This window comes from Oncorhynchus mykiss, chromosome 12 (assembly GCF_013265735.2).
Source record: "Oncorhynchus mykiss isolate Arlee chromosome 12, USDA_OmykA_1.1, whole genome shotgun sequence".
NCBI classification, from domain to species: domain Eukaryota; kingdom Metazoa; phylum Chordata; class Actinopteri; order Salmoniformes; family Salmonidae; genus Oncorhynchus; species Oncorhynchus mykiss.
The window spans coordinates 30,446,170-30,465,774 of record NC_048576.1 but is presented as its reverse complement, the minus strand read 5'-3'; the positions used below and the strand labels follow the sequence as shown (position 1 = coordinate 30,465,774).

The following is a 19,605-nucleotide window of genomic DNA, read 5'->3' as shown; positions in this document are numbered from 1 at the left end:
AGATGGAGGTATTTAGTCCCAGGATCCTTAGCTTAGTGATGAGCTTTGAGGGTACTATGGTGTTGAACGCTGAGCTGTAATCAATTAATAGCATTCTCACATAAGTATTCCTTTTGTCCAGGTGGGAAAGGGCAGTGTGGAGTGCAATAGAGATTGTATCATCTGTCTATCTGTTTGGGCGGTATGCAAATTGGAGTGGGTCTAGGGTTTCTGGGATAATGGTGTTGATGTGAGCCATTACCAACCTTTCAAAGCACTTCATGGCTACGGACGTGAGTGCTACGGGTCTGTAGTCATTTAGGCAGGTTGCCTTTGTGTTCTTGGGCACATGGACTATGGTGGTCTGCTTGAAACATGTTGGTTTTACAAACTCAATCAGGGACATGTTGAAAATGTCAGTGAAGACACCTGCCAGCTGGTCAGTACAAGATTTTCATTTATTTGTTTGAATCTATAGTGTGTGTACATGCATACGAGCAAGCAAATGAGTGTGTGTGTGTACCATTGCGTACCTTCACTTGACTAGCTCAGCACTAATGATTTAGAGGACAAAAATAGAGGGAGAGGGAGGGTATTGACGAGGATAAAGTAAAACAGAGGGAGGAGGGATAATTGAGCAACAGAGTCAGGGATGACTAACCCGCACCAGAGGAGAGATAGAGAGAGCAGGAGGAGGAGAGGAATAAAATAGAGATATATGAGTGTGTTAAAGGTAAGCGGAAGTTAATGTTACATATTAGCAGTGTTTTACTGAAGAGCTCAATGGGTACGGGGACAAAAGTAGGAGAAGAAACAGGCTGGTGTTTTTTTAAGTGACAAACAAAGGACAATACATCTATATCACCAGAAAACCAGGTAAGATATTATATTTATACTTTAAACCTAACAGAAAATAATACTCTGCTGTAGGCATTGCTTTGTACTCACATTAAATATACATAACATGAATTATTACAACAAAGTGAAAATATCAACACCATCCCCACAAACATGCAGAGGATGATGAATAAATATTTTCCTTACTGCTGTAATAAAACATTTAAAATTGTATAAATACCCAATTTCCACACATTCTTGATTTTACAAAATGGTTAATATGTTCAATACACGTCATTTGAAGCGATGATAATAAAATGTTGCAAAAAAATTGCAGTAGTAGCGCCTGCAGTTGCTTGTATTGGGTTTCCGTTCTGCATATCTGTCTGAATGAATGGATATTAATTATTTACAGCACCAGCGAAGGTCATAGGAGGTCCATCGGGACCAAGACAGTTTTCACTGCACCTTCCCATGAAATACACACCCCCCCTGCACCAAGAGGTAATGTGCTCCTTTAAATGTTCCAATCAACTTGTTATTAGAAAGAGATACATGTGAAGGCTTCTGGAATAACTAAACCAAGTTTCAACCAATTATCTTCCACTGGAAGGCCATGAGAGAGTTCTGTGTGATAAACACTCCCAACATGGAAGATAAACATGAGGAAGGTAAACATTGAGCACATAAACAACATTTTCCAACTGATTTAGCATTCATTTACGTGCATCCTCTAAAGAAAACAAACATACAAATACACAAACACACACACTGTGCACAACAACACACAAGAAGAACCCACAGTCATTGGTCCCATTTCCATTCTTGATACTTAGCATAAACATTCAAAATATGTCACATTCTTGGACAGTGGATCAATCTACTCCAAAACATGGGCTTGAGTGTACTCATGGTCAAAGTGGATCAGAAATGCAGTATGGATGAATGGAGAGTTTCCGGAAGAGTGTGTTACTGATTGAAGAGCCAATAGACCGAGAATTGTCCATAATCAGCTAAAAACATTTCTAGTGAGTATTTCCAAACTAAAGCACTTGTTTTCTCCCTTATGCAGAGAACATTCCTTCCTTCAAACTATCTGCAAACCTGGAGAGAACAGTTTAGAAGACAACCACACCTGAGAGAGAGCAAATGACAGGAACACTAGACAAGCAGAAGAATTTGCCCCAAGGAAGGCTTGATGAAAAAGGAACATGAGACGCTGCAGAAGAGAGAAAAACAACCACAGTCAGCCATGAGTATAAGCCAAGCCTCCAACACCACAGAGAGCACATCTGTGACAGAGACCCTCTCTTCCTTCACCCCATCCCCCTCTTTCTCCCCCTCCCCCTGCAGTATTGACGAGTCCTACAAGTACATCTTCCTCCCTCTCTGCTACTCCCTCACCTTCTTCTTCAGCCTGACGCTTAACTCCGTTGTCCTGGTGCGCTCCTGCCGTCGCTATGGTGGCTGTCGCCACGGCAATGCCCCCCGCCGCTGGACCACGTCTCTGATCTACATGGTGAACCTGGCAACTACGGACCTGATGTACGGCCTGTCTCTGCCCTTCCTGGTGGCCAGCTACATGCTGCAAGACCGCTGGGTGTTTGGAGACTTCATGTGTCGCCTGGTGCGTTTCCTGTTCTACTTCAATCTCTACTGCTCCATCTTCTTCCTCACCTGTATCTCCGTCCACCGCTACCTGGGCATTTGCCACCCCATGAGGACCATCACCCTGGAGAGCAGGGGGGCTGTGAGGGGGACCTGCGCCATGGTGTGGGTGGTGGTGTTCGTGCTTACTTGTCCCATCTTTAGGTTTGCCCAGACGGGGTATGTGGTGAGAGGAGGAGGTGGTGGAGGGAGGGCAGGAGAGCGGGGGAATGGATCTGAGGAGGAGGGGGGTGGAGATGTAGTCGGTGGTGGGCCGAATGTGTTTGTGAACTGTTGGGATGATGCTATTGATAATGAGTTTGCAGAATACGTCCCGTACGGCCTCGTCCTGCACCTACTGGGGTTCTTCGTCCCATTCACCATCATCGCATGGTGCTACTCCCAGGTAGTCAGGACCATCTTTAGGACCCTGCATTCCCCATCCAGCTCCCAGGTGGGGGGAGATGAGGAGGGAGGTGGTGGGGGGTCAGAAGGGCGCAGGGAGAGAACGTCCATCTCCATCTCCAGCTCACAGCACTCCCATTACATCCGCAGGCGCCGCAAGTCCATCAAAACCATAATCACCATCACTCTCCTGTTCGCACTCTGCTTCCTCCCCTTCCACGTTACCCGGACACTATTCCTGCTCCTCAGGAGGGGTCAGATGGGAGGATGCAATGCCATGAAGACAATCTCTATTTGCTACAAGGTCACTAGGCCACTGGCCTCCTGTAATGCCTGGCTGAACGCTCTCCTGTACTTTCTCACTGGAGACAAGAGTGTCCCCTGCTGTGACACGGCCAGTCGGCATGACCAGCACCGCAACCCCTCTCTCTGGCCACTGAGGATCCTGAGGAAAGACAGAGTGGGAGAGAAGGAGGAGGTGAAGAGAGAAAAGAAGACGGAAAAGAAGAAGGAGGGGGAGATTCGTCGAGACAATGAGTCAAAGTCTTCTGGGATTGTCTTTTAGGAGATTTTACATTCAGAACAAATACGGAATTGTTTAAGTGTACATTTGTGTGTGTGTGTGTGTGTGTGTGTGTGTCTTTTTTTTTTACCTTTCTATTTGGGACACCTAGTAGTTTTGCACTTTATTTCATTTGGACTTGTTACATTTGTTACTTTCTCAGTCGGCATGTTGACATTAAATGCAGGTCAAGTTATCATCCTGAACAGTGTGATCTATTTCTTGCTCGTGTTTAACTTAATTTGTGTGATCACCAGCCAACAAAGACTGGTTATTACAAGGAGTGTCCTGTGATAATTAGCCAATCTTTAAGAGAGGTAGGTTAATGAGCCTCCCTTTTATCTGGTCCTCTAACACTGCACATTGCTTAATCTGACACCCTCACACATCTTTAAACTCTGTATTAATTTACAAAACATGTCTGTCCCTCTCAATCACTCACACATTTTTGCGAAGGCGCACACACACACAACCTCCATTCATACATTTCCCAGTCATAACCGTCCCTCCACCCCTTTCTCCAGGCCAAAGGACAGCTGGTGTATAAAATGGGATGTTGCAACAACACAGGCTGGGACAGTAAGCAGCTCTGCCCCTGCTTATCAGCAGCCAGTGACCCACGAAGCCTGGACCACAAATATTATTGCTGACTACTGTTCCCTCCCCTGCCTCTGTTAATGGAAAAGCGTTTGTGAAAAAGCTGTAGGCATAGGACCAGTAGCAGCAGCCAGCACAAATAGCACAGTCAGAACACTCTAAACATGTTGAGGACAATCCTAGAGGAAACCATGGAGGAAGTCTCAATAGTCCAATTCAACAAAGTAATTGTTATAGAAGGACAACTGCGCAGTCACTGATTTAAGCTGTTATAAAATCAACTTTGATGTACTATTGTAATCCAGTACAGGGTTGGAATTACAACTGGGCTAGGGGACTGGGCACCCCATAACAAACCATTGTATTTCAACCTAGTGGAGAGGGTAGTAAGTTTTAAGTTCCTCGGCGTACACATCACAGACAAACTGAATTGGTCCACCCACACAGACAGCATCGTGAAGAAGGCGCAGCAGCGCCTCTTCAACCTCAGGAGGCTGAAGAAATTTGGCTTGTCACCAAAAGCACTCACAAACTTCTACAGATGCACAATCGAGAGCATCCTGTCGGGCTGTATCACCGCCTGGTACGGCAACTGCTCCCCCCACAACCGTAAGGCTCTCCAGAGGGTAGTGAGGTCTGCACAACGCATCACCGGGGGAAAACTACCTGCCCTCCAGGACACCTACACTACCCGATGTCACAGGAAGGCCATAAAGATCATCAAGGACAACAACCACCCGAGCCACTGCCTGTTCACCCCGCTATCATCCAGAAGGCGAGGTCAGTACAGGTGCATCAAAGCTGGGAACGAGAGACTGAAAAACAGCTTCTATCTCAAGGCCATCAGACTGTTAACCAGCCACCACTAACATTGAGTGGCTGCTGCCAACACACTGACTCAACTCCAGCCACTTTAATAATGGGAATTGATGGGAATTGATGTAAAATATATCACTAGCCACTTTAAACAATGCTACTTAATATGTTTACATACCCTACATTATTTATCTCATATGTATACGTATATACTGTACTCAATACCATCTACTGCATCTTGCCTATACCGCTCTGTACCATCACTCATTCATATATATTTATGTACATATTCTTTATCCCTTTACACTTGTGTGTATAAGGTAGTAGTTTTGGAATTGTTAGCTAGATTACTCGTTGGTTATTACTGCATTGTCGGAACTAGAAGCACAAGCATTTCGCTACACTCGCATTAACATCTGCTAACCATGTGTATGTGACAAATAACATTTGATTTTAATAGGCATACCACCCCTAGGGGCAAAAACCAGCCTCATATTCACCCTAAAAACCTGGACTTATTCCCAACCCCTATCCAAACCTTATCTTGCATGTTTGCTATTAAAATCTGTTTGGAAAAAGTGATGCAGTCAGGCAAGGTGCTCATTCGTCTCTCCAGCCTTGTTGGAGTGAATCTCCTTCATGCAATATTATATCTAACCAGGGAGAGGCGCTGTTATGACAGATTACGAAGTGCCTCTATTTGGTGGAGGACTATGTTGTGAAATCTTTCAATTAGTTCTATTTTGATAAATAGTAACATTTTTTTGATATTTTGTCGATTTCGTTGACGACGCAATGGACAACTTAACCGGAGGATGGAACTTTTCAACGACGCAAATGTTTTGTTGAGGACTGTTGTGTTTTATTCTCTGACTAGTTAGCTACTAGCTAGCTAGCCAAGTTGGAGTGTTAATGGTTAGCTACTGTAGCTAGCTAGCTAACCCTAAAAAGTCACGTCTCAGCTGGCCGCCTAACCTAATTTCCCTTAAAAGTTATTGTAAGGGATATATCTCTCTAGTTGACAGTATTGGTCAAGTATGTGTTTGTTTAGCCTTTGTGCGACAACAGGAATTGCATTTGAGTACTTTATAAGGTTAGCTAGTTACGAATAGTCGCTTGCTGTAACTTTGAGCCAAGTCTGACTTCATCTTACAAAAATGAGATAGAGGGAAGACACCAAGGACATTTCCCGCTGATTTAGCTGCTCTGAATTGGACCGAAAGGTTTGTGTGTGAGGCCTGCAGGTCGGGCTTTCACCCGGATAGAGTAGGGCCGTACGCCGCCTCTGAGCGCTCCTAGGCCAGCAGCTCGCGCTGCTAGGCTGGAGGCCGGTGATTTCAAGAAATGGAACGAATGGAAGTGGACCAGTGCGCAGGCGCAGCTGCCGGGAGCGGAGGCGGGGCTCTTCGTAGATCGAACAGCGCCCCCATGATCACGAGTGTCAGGTTATTGGAATTGATATTCTACTTGATTGAAATAGAATTGTCTGTCATTTATGAAATTAGATTTTTGCAGTCATGTTTGTAATATGTTTGCCTTGGAATGATTCTGAGTTGTTTGTTTGTTTCCCTCCACGTAACAGCGATGGTATGACAGTGTTCAGTCCAACTATTTCACCCCGGTATCGACGGAGCAGTGTCTCTGTCAACCCCAGCTGCCCTTCTCTGGTGAGTGTGTGTGTGATCATTCAGTATTCTGTAAGTTACTCCATCAACAGACCAACAATAATACATTCAGTCTTGATTCCATAGGCTGTCCCCCTGTCCCCTTTCTCATTGGGTGGTGAGAGACCAGACCACAAAAGGCAGGTGAGGACAAGGTTAGGGATATTGTGGGCCTCTTCCCTCTATTTGTGCAAATGCCTGCCTTTGAGTAATGATGCTGGTTTGAGTGTTTGCTTATACATTAGCCAGTGTGTTAGTACAGTTTAGTGTGAGGTTATCTTATGTAAATGCTCATATTGGTGTTTCAGTGTGTATGACCACTGACTGAAAGTGTGTATTTTCATTCAAGGAAGAGAATATGGAGATGACACTCAGGGGGAGTCTTCAGAAACTGAGGTAAGGTAAACACACACACACACACACACAGTCTCTCTCTCTCTCTCTCTAACTGTGTTTTCTCTCTCTTGTTGTAGTGATTCCAACCTGGTCCCTCCTGTCAGTCACTGGCATGACCATTCATCAGTGGTGAGTACTCCCTCTGCATGTGACTGTAGTGCTTTGTCATACCAAAGCATGGAGAGAGGATTGATGGATAGATGATGAATAAATGGATGGATAAAGAGTTCTCATATTTACTTATATTCGTCCTGTCTTTCACAGGGATTCCATTTACCGGACAGTGGTACCACCCCTAATTCGTCCCCTAGTCCAACTCGAAGGTTTAGGGGGTGAGTTGAGTTTCACATTGCTTGACAAACTAACTTGTGTAGATTTATAGCTATCCTATTTAACACAGTGTCCCTTCACTGCCAGGCCAACAGTCAGCTCTACTGTGAGATGGCCTGCCCTGACTCCACTGAAAAGGAAAGGTAAGAACAGTGCTTCAAGAATGGTGCTTACTTTACTCAGCCTTGGTGTGTGTGTGTGTGTGTGTGTGTGTCTTCTCTTTCATCCTGTCGTTCTGTCATGTAGGAGGAGTGGAGTCTGATGGTCCGCCGAAGAAGCTGTTTGTTGCCGGGGTAACAGATCCTGCTCACCGAACTAGTTACACAGTCAGGTGAGAACTAGAGACATTCAAACTCTTGCACACTTTTGAATATGGTGCTAGCTGCATCTCTTTTAACTTCCTGTTTTTTTCCCTCTCCCCCAGTGTGACTCAGGCATCTGCTGGTTCTCCTACAGGTGGTGTGTCTGTGTGTGGTGCTAGTCCCCAGGGTAGTACCCTGTACCTGTCTCCTCCCCCCTCATTCACCTCTCACCAGCCCAATATCTAGAAACCACAACACCAGCAGCCTATCACAGACCAGGACTACAGTCAGTCCTAGATTCTACTCACAGCCTATCAGAGCGCTCCTCTCCCTCAAACCATCAGAGCCTTGGGGAAACTCATCATATTCCTTGCCTCCTGAAGTAATCATGTCTTGAGTTGTAATCAAGATAATATATAGATGTTACACAAAGACTGGCACCTGTGCTTTGTTAATCAGAAGGTTGCATGAAATGCCCTGCCAAAGGAAGTCAGGAGTGAAGAGACTATACTTTTCCTTGTTGGGCTTTTGTTTATATCAAAGTTAGAGGTGTTAAAAGGCCTTTTGTGTTGTGTTCAGGGGTAATGGTGAGGGCATGTTGTAATCCCACTGAACGTGACCCAATAGTCCAGTATTCTTTGATAGTCCAGAAGTAAGCGCTCAAAAATGAGACATGAAGATGAGGTGTCACAGCAGACTGTCAAGCCAGCGGTGGCTCAGTTTGTCTATGTGAATAGTGTATTAATATGTGAATACTGATATAAGTAGGGCTGCCTTTAAGGCAGGACTGGGAGTGGGTTCTTTGCCTAGGGATATAGAATCCCTAGGCAAAGCTCTGCCCAGAGGACCCACCAAGTCCTGGTCCTTTATGGCCTAAACCTAATGAGAGATTGGCGTGGATACTCACCTCTTGACAGGTGTGTGTAAACTTTAGTTTGATAGAAAGGACCTCGACTGGTGATCTCAGTCCTCTGGGTAGTGCGTGATATTACCCTTTCTCTACATGCATACTACTTTAAAAAGGGTAGCCCTTGGAGTGTTATCACATTTTCCCATTGATTACATGAATGTTATTATTTGACTTCTGTAATTTGGTATGGTTGTACATGCTCAGGACCCTCATCGATATTGTGAAATATCATAAGTGACATCATGGGTATATCATGTTGTTTGGGTTGATGTAATCTATGGGAAAGTTCTGTTTTTTAATCCCATGCATGAGTCTGTGACCTCCAGACCTTTTGACTTGTGAAATAGAGTACAAGTTGCTTAGAGAAGTGTCTTTTACAACAACAAAAAATATATTGTTATTGATAGTAACTATGTGTAATACTCTTCAAATGCCCTTTCCAGAGCTGAGTTTTACAGCAACAGACAGATTCTTTTATCTATATTTTGTCTCCCTTTTTGTGGACGGAACATTCTACTTCCAATTAAGATTTTGCACAGTATTAGTTTCACATTATTAATCAATATTGCTGTTACACAAATGGGATCCTGATTAAGACATGCTGTTGCGTTGTATTTGTTGCTTAATTTGTTAATTTCTCATCAGGTCTCTGTCCTGTCTCAAAGAAGTGCTTAGGTCAGCAAGGGTTGAGGGTCATCTTCTGATCTTAACCCCAGATTTAGAAACTTTGTTTGTTTTTCCTCAGTGACAATCAGTGAATTTGGAGGGAAATAAAAACTCCAGTTGTTTTAAGTTCTATTCATGTTAACTTGTTCTCAATAATGTAGTTTGGTTCCTTTGGCCCAAAATATTCTATGACGCTAGCATACATTGTTTAAATTGACAACCAGGGTCAGTTTAATTTATCTCAAAAGCTGTATGTTTGAGACAATGTAGATCATCAATCAACTCACATTGCCAACCCCAAATTATGTACAGAAATATAAGGTGGCTTTCGACATGTATTTTATACTATTTCCTGAGTATGGGAAGATCCTGTAAATGCATACTTAGGTTAAATTACATGAACATCAATAGAAGATCTCTTATCTCATAACTAACTCAATTGTATCTGCAGTTAGCCAGAGGTTAACTTGCAATCAAATGGCAATAATAATCAGTGGTAGTTTCACCAATCCCATCCTGTTGCAGAGGAAGAACTATATATATTGGAGATGATGTGAAGCCAAATATAAAATATTTTAATCTCCTGTTGATGTTCATTGCAGTTGACCCACAGGATTGGCATGCTTTATCAGCAACACCCCCCCCCCAGTCAAAACACTACATTTGTATAATAATTTACAGATGTTCTTTGATTCTTTTAGTATTCCTTTTCATTGTCATTTTACAAAAATCAGCCACAATCTTAAATTTTGTTCTCCAAAAATGACATGTCAGTGTTAGAGGGCTCCTTTTTCTTCTGATTTTCAAACTGACATTAGAATGAGGCCTACAGAAGAGTGATAGGATGAAAGAGAGAGGTGAGAAAGGAAAGAAGAGGTGAAAAGGAACTAAAGCACATCTGCCAGACCATTCAAGTATTTTCAAACTGTAAATAGCTTTGAGAAAAGTCTACATAAAAAGAAGATTGTATTTTTTAATGGAACTTTTAATAGAGAGTGAGAGAAACTATATTAATTCCCTCCGAGTAACCTTTCTCATGCCTGTAAAGTTGACACAAAATGTGTCTAGTTTTAGGGGGGTGGGGGGGGGAAATAATGTACAACTTTTAAATATATAAATAAAATCATGATAATAAAAGTCACTGTATTATATCAGAAAACCTGTGGACTTTCCTTTGTCTCCATAGATAATTGTATATGGTTACCTGTCCATTTCTGCAAGCTTTCTTTATAACCACCTTAGATGGCAGTCGAACTGCTACACTGTGTCACAATTCACAGTGAAAAAGCACAGTGAAACAGACAAAAAAAATATATTAACATTTTACTAAACAGCATAAAAATGAATCATGTCATGCACAACCATTGTTTGAACAACATTAAATAATACTTGGCTAGCCTATATCTTGTCTTTATAAATATATCAACCCGTGGTACACAACATGTACACTACGGAAACCGTATAATAACCCAGCGGAAGTAAACGGAGCTAAATAAGAGTTTCTATTGGACTGATTCTGGTAAGTCCCTCCCGGTTTCATTTTGTTTGCTTTCAAGATTTTTTTTTTTCAACAGAATTTGCCCGATGGCTGCATTCAGTACAAGAAAATAATTAAAGCAACAGAAACGGTAGTGTTCTGAACAACCAGTTGAAAAAACAGGGAGGGAACTGGGTTGTGGAACACCCTGCTGCCCTTTAAATATTCACTCATTGCTTCAAGCCACACCTACCAAACAGAGAAAACGTACTTCAAAGTCTGTTCAAGAACGTGTTGGGGAAACATGTCGTTCAGTACAAACCATTCTGCAACATAACAAATGTATAATCAAACTGAACGCACCCCTGCACTGCAACACTTTTTTTAACTCAGAGTGAAATGGAAGGGTTTCTCTGTAGAAATGCCAGACTGAATAGAGAAGCACTTGATTGATATAAAAATGCATCTGCTAAAATCTGTCCAAAATAGCTCTAACAAGGATACCAACTAATCTGCTTTCTGGTGATAGAGGGACCCAGGTTTTCCAACCCACGGGTACAGTGGGGTTAGAGGTCAGCGAGACAAGAGGGGCAAGTCACTGGAATTCATGATGAGGCTGGAGTCCAGGTTGAGGCTCTCTGAGAAAACAAGATGAGCCACACAGATTTAAAAACATAGAACAAATGAAGACAACTATATTTTGAGCTAAATACCTGTGACCTCAGCATAATGACACAATGTGAACCATATTGATTGAGAGCTAGTGATGGAGCTGATATTATTCACCTTGATCGAAATTGAGCTTGGTGTTGGATCCATCTCCCAGTCCCTCAATGTCCACCAGGTCGCTGTTCACATCCAAGTCATTCAGAGCACTGAGCGTCACATCTACACACAGACAGGGAAAACATGTAATATGTTAATAAACTTGCACATTCAAAGTAGCCAATGCTTGGAGTAAATGCATCAGAAGTATCGATTTGATAAAAGGTTCAAGTAATTTCTACAAAAAATGTCTTGGTAGGGACTCCCGGGTGGCGCAGTGCCAGCTGTGCAACCAGAGACTCTGGGTTCGCGCACAGGCTCTGTCGTAACCGGCCGCGACCGGGAGGTCCGTGGGGCGACGCACAATTGGTCTAGCGTCGTCCGGGTTTTGCCGGTAGGGAAATCCTTGTCTCATTGCGCACCAGCGACTCCTGTGGCGGGCCGGGTGCACGGTGTTTCCTCCGACACATTGGTGCGGCTGCCGCTGTGTTAAGAAGTAGTGCGGCTTGGTTGGGTTGTGCATCGGAGGACGTATCTCTCCCGAGCCCGTACGGGAGTTGTAGCGATGAGTCAAGATAGTCGCTACTAAACAATTGGATACCACAAAATTGGAGAGAAAAAGGGGTAAAATTCCCCCCAAAAATGTCTTGGTCTTTTGACTATGGATGAAAATCTAGTCTACTAAATTCCATACGCCATACTCGTCAAGTAATCCCTGCCCCTTGAGGTAAAGGCCTATATCATTCCACTCACCTGCAGTTTTCTGTTTCTTGATGGCAGGGGGCATAGGGGAGGCGCTCAGGACAACCTGTGAGGTGGGCACAGCAATTACTGTGGGGGCCAAGGGTGCTGGTGCGGCTGCCATGGTCTTCTTGGTGGTCTTTTTGGGAGAGTCTGAGGAGAGGGGCATCCTGCTGTCCTCATACAGTTTCCTCTTCACTGTTGTCTTTATCTGGGCTCTGCATTAAAACAGGCAACAGATTGGTAATGTGATTTTCATACAGGATGTATACAATTGTAAACTAGATAATTTGCCAACAGATTTATTAACCCCACCTGACATCTTCTTTAGAAAGAAGGCAGTAAAGATGAAAGATCAATGGATGAAAGTGTGGGAAAAGACAGGTAAGAGTGGGTGCAGTATGATAAAAGATAGAGGGAGAAAGAGAGCAAAAGTGTGGCAGGATAGGAAAAAAATGTGGATGGCAAGAAAAAGGAAGGGTCCTCACACAGTGCGCTCCTTAATCACAGAGCTGATGCTGCTCAGATCATCACCAAAACGCTGCACAGCTGAACGCAATATCTCGATCTCTGTCTCTGTCCATTTGGCTCTGGGGAGAGAAGTACAGAGAATACACCTTAATCCCCATATTGTCATGTGTGTGTGTGTGTGAGTGTACACACTCACCCTGCAGGGCTGGAGTCCGCTACTGGATGCAGCTGCATGGTAAGCTCACCCAGCTTGGTGAAGGCAGCTCCTGCGGCTGAGAAGATCTCTCCCACCTGTCACAGAAAGAGGCATGGACAATTTTTACTTTATATCAATAGTACTGCATTAGCTTAGGGTCGTATGACTAATGCACACCATCATGGTGCCCATGGTTAACTAGTAAATCTGTCGATGTGCCCATGAGCAAGGCACTTAACCCTAATTGTTCCAGGGTCGCCGTTGTGACTAAACCTAGGCACCGTGACCCCACTCTCCGAGGGTGTCTCGGGTAGAGTTGGGATATGCGAAAAAATATATATATTTCAATTCCACACATGCGTAAAATACATTTATACATGTGTGAAATAGGACAAAGATAAGCACTCACCAAATTATAATTATTATCAGTAGTAGTACATTTGAGCAGCACTGTTTAAGATCTCTTTTAGACAGTTCTTACCTTAGTAGAGGCGGAAGTCATTTTGTGCTGCTGCTGACTCCACCTGACTTAGCTAGATTCCTATCCCACTCAACAACAATATCTTAGAAAGCTAACGTTAGTAAGGAGGTATCTATCTACCATAGAAGATTTAGCGTTTCAACAATTAACACGACAGACAGAGTCACATAGACTAATGACTTAACAAAGTGTAACTTTTTCGTTCGCAAACTACATTTAGCTATTTCAAAAAATATTTGCTAGTTATAGTTGCTGATTGTCGTCGCGCGAGAGTCGAGAAAGGAGAAGGCGGGGCGTAACTGAGGGCTACTACGGAATGAATCGAGTGTCAGCTGATGGAGGTTAGGTTGACGCTCGTCCATTGAGAAAAGAAAACGATTGTTTTAGATTAGTGTATCGAAATTATATATTTTGGTAGAAAATATCAACTAGAAGAATGCCATCTCTTTTATTCTGCGGTCCGAAAATGGCCGCCTGTGGAATAGTGATCAGCATATGGGGAGTCATCATGTTGGTAAGGATTAGCTAGCTAGCTAATGTTAGCGTTACAGACTAGTACTTTTTAAAACATTTTTATTTTTTTACAGACAGTAGTACTGTAGTCAGTATTTCCCACCCGCACGCTTGCAAGTAAAGTATCTGCTAACGCTAGCTAGGTGTCAAGATGTTCCACGTTTCAATATCAGTCAACAATCAGCATATTTGATAAGACGCCTATAGCTGATTGTGGGCTTAAGTAACGATAACTTGCATTTTCCAGAATCTGGTCATTATAGCTAACCAAATAAAATAACAGTCTGGTGTTGCTAGAACCTCTCTTCTTGACTAACTGTACGGGTATGCTAGATATAGCAGTGGAATGAATTGGCTGATGTTTCATGACAGATTGTGTGACTGAGTTTGTCAATCGACCCTGTATGCACAGGATGTCTCTACTGACTCGGCCCTAATTGACCCTGTAAACACTCTTGACCAGACTGAATGTGGATAATGCAATACATATGTATAGTGATGCACCGATATTACATTTTTGTCCAATACCGATATCCTTTATTTTCCTACCCAACCAAAAAACTATACCGATATTTAACATGTTAGCGGGCTTTTAAGCATTTTAGTACAGTTAAATAGCTAACACATGGACGCAGCGGTCTTATGCAGTGCATCTCAGTGCAAGAGGCGTCACTACAATCCCTGTTTCGAATCCAAGCTGTATCACATCCGGCCGTGATTTGGAGTCCCATAGGGCGGCGCACAATTTGCCCAGCGGTTTGGCCGGGTAGCCCATTGTAAATAAGAATTTGTTCTTAACTGACTTGCCTAGTTAAATAAATGTTATACACACCACACTGACCCAAAAATGTATTTTGTTCGCATTTACGTATGCCCCATTACCAGTAATTCATAATCAAAACGTATTTCTTTCACTTACTTGCTGTGCTGTTTCTTTGTTCATTTGTTCAGTCGTTTCATTCTCAATCAGGATTTCTATGGAACGCGGTTTGGCTATTTGCGTATCAAAAAAGATACTATTTAACACTATTTGACTCATCAAATAACTATTATACTATTTGACCAATCAGGACCTGATATTTGACTGCACATCACATAATAATTCAACGCGTTCATAAATGTTTTATGTAGTTATTACACATTGATTACACTATCACTCGTATTTCATATGTCACAACGATTCATCGATACCTATGCTATGATACTGGAAAAGTTGTCTCACGCACCTACAGTGCTGGTCATAAAAAAAAAGCTAGCTAGCTCATGGATGCAAACCATGTTCTTTCCCCAAAAAACATAGCAAAACGTCATCATCTGTTTCAGTAGCAATAGTTAGCTAGCCAACTATATAGCTAGGTGTCATCACCTAAAATAACCCTAATTTCTAAGACAGTTCTTATTTGATTAATGGTGTTCGGACCCATCTGTAAAGCTAGCCACAATAAGGATTAGCCACAATAGTGGACTTTGCGGTTAGCCTTCAAAATAAACGTATGGCATAATTCTACTATTTGTATTCATTTCCATCAGTCATTGACATATTTTTAATTTGAAGGCAAACTGCAAATTCCACTATTGTGCCTAATCTTTATTGTGACTGGCTTCACAACACATAACCCTGTCCGGTCAAGCCTCACTAGCCAGATGAAGCTTTGGGAAACAGGGTTAAGTAGCTGGCTAGCTTTTTATTTTCATGAACTGAAGTTCAATTTCAATAGGTGAACAACAAGTGGCAACCTAGCTAATATTTAGAATAAATGAAAATGACTGCAGTTTCTACTGGTCATTGTTTTCAGGCTTGTTGTATTGGTGCTAGCTAGGTACCAAGCTAAAGCTAGCCACCCCAGAAGTTGCGGTCGAACAAATGATGCTTTATTATCAACCCGGTATTGTAAACACATTGTTCATGGCTGGTGTTGCTTGTTTGCTGATTTTTTTGTACAGCTTTGACAATGCCACTGTATCTTTTTTGACACGCAAAGACCCAAACGACGTTCCATAGTATGTATGTCATGAAGCTAATAGCAGTGACACTATTACTAGTAGTGTTAACCAGTGCTCGACCAGTCGGCGAAAGCCAACATGACCCATGACAGAGAAAGGTTGATTGTCAAGGGCAATGAATTCCATTCTTTTGGCTTTAATTGATTTTTGCCTTTGAGTTGTCTCACTGAAATGTTGGTACTCTTTCAAATGACTGCATGACTTGTTGACTGCTCGATCCACACAGCATACATTGTGGGCTAGTTTAGGAATGCTGTGTTGCACGTACAGAGCTAAATTTTACGTGGTGTCATTACGTCATGTACCTTCGTTATATAGGTATGCACGTCAGCTTTGACATCGGTTTTGCACATTGGGCGTTAAACTAGACATCGGCCGATACCAATATTCACATTTTTAGCTAATATCGTCCGATTCCGATATGTTCACCGATATATCGTGCATCCCTACATATGTATCATCTTTTTGTATTGCAGGTGATGTTGGGGATCTTCTTCAGTGCAAAGTCTGCTGTGCTGATTGAGGATGTGCCCTTCACTGAGGAGGACATCCGCAATGAGTAAGTGGTGTGAAGAAAAGGGACCATTAGGTGCTTAGTTTGACTACTAGTGTAGATGCCCTTTGAATTCACTCTTTGTAAACCATCCCATGTTGCCTCGCTTGGGTTGTTTTCCCCAAACTCATCTGTTTGGCTCATCTCTCTCTGCCCCACAGTAAGAACCCACCGGGAACCATCTATGGACTCTATAACCAGGTTGGCATCAACTGCTTCATTGCAGCAGCCATCTATGTTGCAGTGGGGGCGGTGTCACTCTGCCAGGTCAGACTCAACAAGAGGCAGGAGTACATGGTGACATAAATTCCCCTGAAGCATCAGAAGATTATAAACACACTAATTTAAGTTCTCAAGGGAAGCAACCTGATAAAAAGCTATTTGTATAGTAAAACATTGAACATAAGTCCTTTCTGTTATGCTATTGATTGAAATGTTATCATTCTTTGTATTTGCATACAACTATTTATTGAATTGACCTAAACTGTAACCCATCAATGCTAACTGACAATATTGATAATGATCAATAAAAATGTAAGTCTTGTTCCCCTCATGGACCAAACATTACATTTATGCTAGATAACTCACCACAAATTCCTAGATGCAACTCAACAGACCACTACAGTTACAGAAATATGTAATTATCAGCCTGAATTGACAGCAAATTGATAGATGGTCAGTGTCTGTCAGGCAAATCAAGAGATATGTAAAAAAAAAAAAATGGCTAAATACATTTTGTGTTTGTGTTTATTTATGTGCTGTTGTGAATTGTATGCTGTAAAAATATAGGGTCTGGGATCAGTCCATATCGCGGAAGATTCATGTTAAAATGTAAAGGCAATTTCCGATTGAGCCGACATGCAGCGTCAGAGATACTTTTGAGGAGATGGGAAACTCCATTTGAATCGTATTAACGGACATTGTGGGCTGTGCAGTGCATTCTATGCAATTTTGGCACAATAGGCCCTATTCTCTAAGATGTGAATGGGAGTCAATTGGGTGCTAGCTCATCCCAAAATTTGCATAAATGTTGTGAACAAGAAGTACAACATTACACATATTTCAGAGATGTGAGATAATTAACTTGTTCTAGACTCCCGAGTGGCGTAGCGGTCTAAGGCACTGTATCTCAGTGCAAGAGGTGTCACTACAGTCCCTGGTTCGGATCCAGGCTGTATAACAGCTGGCGATGATTGGGAGTACCATACCCATTTACCCATTGTAAATGAGAATTTGTTCTTAACTAGTTAAATAAAATAAAAATACATTCTCTGTAATATCTTATAGCTTTGGAATCGTGCCATTACATACTTTCTAGGAAAAAAGGCCAGTTTCTCAACTCATGCCGCATTCAAAACAACTGGGAACTCAGAAATCTCAGACTTCAAGACAACTGGGAACTAGGGGAAAAAATAAGCTCCGACAGTGAAAAATGCCTTTGATTGGTCATCCAACTGGAATTCCAAGTCGGAAACACTGGCATCTTTATTGATCACCGAATTTCCGACCTGAAAATCACTGATGTCTTGATTTGACCGAGTTCCCAGTTGTCTTGAAAGCACCTACATACCCTGACTTTGAGAAGGGATTGCGTGACCATTAGTTTAGCAACCGCTGGCTGTATCGTTTCTCAATTCATTGCCCAATGGGATTCCTATCTCCTCCTTTCTCTAATATCTCAGGCAGCTGTGAATAGTCTCCGCGAACAGTCCTTGCTTGCTGGGATCCTTGGGACGTCACCCCTTTGAAGTTAACATTTTAAATGGTTAGGGTTTAGGGTAGGGACGTCCCAAACATTTCAATCAAGCTATAACGTGGAACTGCCGCAATACGGATTGACTCCAGCCCTAACTAATAGTTATTGTATTAGTTAAATCTGCTATAGTAATTCCTCAGAAAAGGATGGTGTATAAAATGTTCAAATTAAATATGCATTTATTTAATGTGTTTATTGTATTTTCCCCGGCCTCGCTATTCTCCGGAGTGTAATGGTGTGAAAGGTATAAATGGTACTTTATGTGAAGGATTTCAGTCTCTTGTAGATGTTCCCTGCAATAAACTGGAAGTATAAATGAAATGAAATCGCTTCATTGAATATGATGATAAAAAAATGTAAAAAATAAAATTCCAAAGCAACATGAAACAAAACAAGACATATTGCCAAGGCAGTTTAATTTCAAAATTAAACATCAAAAGGCACTAGCACATCTGAGCTATATTTTTTGCTGGTGCGTGGTAACAGTTGAATAAAATAAGAAGCCCGTACACTGCTCTTGATAGTATCACTGCTCTTTAACAAGCTTCACGTATATGTAACTAAACACAATCATGCTGTCTCTTAAGTGTTTGTCCATTCTATTTATCAAGTTGACAATTCTAATAATTATTTTTAAGATTACAGTGAATCAGTTCTTAGTAACATGTATTGATTATAAACAGTAATTATCAGCCATGTCTCTTTCAGCATCTACTAAAAGCTCCATAATTACACAGTATTATTATTACTTAAAAGACCGATAGAAACCCCTTACACCTCGTGACACTACCCTTGCCACTGGTGAAATACAAATAGTTTACATCCAAACTTATACACTAGAAATCAGACAGAAATGGAAAGTATTCATGAGCAAATGTGGTGTATCACTTCAGTTTGCCACATCCCAGCAAGGTAATAACCTTTTCCCAGATACATATTTTACACAAGTCATTACACAATGAAGAAGTTAATGTCGAAATACATGTTAGAATTATATACTATCACAAGCATGACTTTTCAAACCATTGGTTAATGGTTAGGTTGCCGAATTTGCACAGCCTATGATCAAACTTTCCAACCTGGAAACATTTTATCATTCAGGTTGGACTTTCACCTTTTTTTAGAGCTGTAATCTTATTCCCGTGTATTTCTTCCTCCACAGAGAGTAGAAACATATCAACAAGTATCTTCTCAACACTTTCATCATGTTTAATCCCATAGGTCTTTGGAGTTCTAATGCCACAATGAATGTGTTTAGTGTTCCATCCTCTCTGCCTCCAGGGTCACCTCGTCATTGCACGCAATTGGTTGAATGGACAACATTACAGTCTTCGATTTAGCAGCCTGGATCTGCATACAAACAGCGGGTAATAAAAGTGTTTTGAAAATCGTGAATGGATATCATAACCATATCTAGAAGGAGAAAGATTGGAAGATAGTGCATATGGTTTAGATGACAGGGACCTACCATATCAACCCTGGTTTCTTTTGTTGAGTTGAGAGAAATACTGTCTTCATACTCACTGGAGTACACATT

The 19,605-nt window shown here is 41.9% G+C and overlaps 4 protein-coding genes across 4 annotated transcripts; 3 read left to right on the top strand and 1 right to left on the bottom strand.

The window, feature by feature from the left end:
* Positions 1 to 518: 518 nt before the first annotated feature.
* On the top strand, positions 519 to 3,626 carry LOC110537418 (P2Y purinoceptor 3). The gene is made up of 3 exons (XM_021623443.2): positions 519 to 855; positions 1,232 to 1,320; positions 1,889 to 3,626. Exon 3 carries the CDS (start codon positions 2,015 to 2,017, stop codon positions 3,431 to 3,433), a length of 1,419 nt encoding a protein of 472 aa, XP_021479118.2. The 5' UTR covers positions 519 to 855; positions 1,232 to 1,320; positions 1,889 to 2,014; the 3' UTR covers positions 3,434 to 3,626.
* A 1,864-nt stretch (positions 3,627 to 5,490) lies between these two features.
* LOC110537415 (protein FAM122A) lies at positions 5,491 to 9,240 on the top strand. Its single transcript, XM_021623439.2, has 9 exons — positions 5,491 to 6,288; positions 6,426 to 6,510; positions 6,595 to 6,651; positions 6,857 to 6,903; positions 6,981 to 7,032; positions 7,168 to 7,235; positions 7,321 to 7,376; positions 7,480 to 7,564; positions 7,658 to 9,240. The coding sequence occupies exons 1-9, from the start codon at positions 6,188 to 6,190 to the stop codon at positions 7,779 to 7,781; spliced, it is 675 nt and encodes a 224-aa protein (XP_021479114.1). The 5' UTR covers positions 5,491 to 6,187; the 3' UTR covers positions 7,782 to 9,240.
* A 911-nt stretch (positions 9,241 to 10,151) lies between these two features.
* Positions 10,152 to 13,529, bottom strand: LOC110537416 (chromatin complexes subunit BAP18). Its single transcript, XM_021623440.2, has 6 exons — positions 13,243 to 13,529; positions 12,762 to 12,856; positions 12,583 to 12,684; positions 12,107 to 12,312; positions 11,375 to 11,476; positions 10,152 to 11,226 (listed from the first exon to the last, which is right to left on the bottom strand). The coding sequence occupies exons 1-6, from the start codon at positions 13,261 to 13,263 to the stop codon at positions 11,162 to 11,164; spliced, it is 591 nt and encodes a 196-aa protein (XP_021479115.1). The 5' UTR covers positions 13,264 to 13,529; the 3' UTR covers positions 10,152 to 11,161.
* Positions 13,319 to 18,389, top strand: LOC110537417 (ribonuclease, RNase K b). Its single transcript, XM_021623441.2, has 3 exons — positions 13,319 to 13,756; positions 16,236 to 16,318; positions 16,474 to 18,389. Exons 1-3 carry the CDS (start codon positions 13,679 to 13,681, stop codon positions 16,616 to 16,618), a joined length of 306 nt encoding a protein of 101 aa, XP_021479116.1. The 5' UTR covers positions 13,319 to 13,678; the 3' UTR covers positions 16,619 to 18,389.
* Positions 18,390 to 19,605: the final 1,216 nt, after the last annotated feature.

Coding starts and splice junctions, on each gene's coding strand:
- LOC110537418 (XM_021623443.2), top strand. CDS start 2,015: ATGAAAAAGGAACATGAGACGCTGCAGAAGAGAGAAAAACAACCACAG.
- LOC110537415 (XM_021623439.2), top strand. CDS start 6,188: ATGGAACGAATGGAAGTGGACCAGTGCGCAGGCGCAGCTGCCGGGAGC. Junction 7,236..7,320: donor CCAACTCGAAGGTTTAGGGG/GTGAGTTGAGTT, acceptor CTTCACTGCCAG/GCCAACAGTCAGCTCTACTG. Junction 7,377..7,479: donor GACTCCACTGAAAAGGAAAG/GTAAGAACAGTG, acceptor TCTGTCATGTAG/GAGGAGTGGAGTCTGATGGT.
- LOC110537416 (XM_021623440.2), bottom strand. CDS start 13,263: ATGACTTCCGCCTCTACTAAG. Junction 12,313..12,582: donor GTGATTAAGGAGCGCACTGT/GTGAGGACCCTT, acceptor GTTTTAATGCAG/AGCCCAGATAAAGACAACAG. Junction 11,477..12,106: donor CAAGAAACAGAAAACTGCAG/GTGAGTGGAATG, acceptor GTCTGTGTGTAG/ATGTGACGCTCAGTGCTCTG.
- LOC110537417 (XM_021623441.2), top strand. CDS start 13,679: ATGCCATCTCTTTTATTCTGCGGTCCGAAAATGGCCGCCTGTGGAATA. Junction 13,757..16,235: donor TATGGGGAGTCATCATGTTG/GTAAGGATTAGC, acceptor TTTGTATTGCAG/GTGATGTTGGGGATCTTCTT. Junction 16,319..16,473: donor GAGGAGGACATCCGCAATGA/GTAAGTGGTGTG, acceptor TCTGCCCCACAG/TAAGAACCCACCGGGAACCA.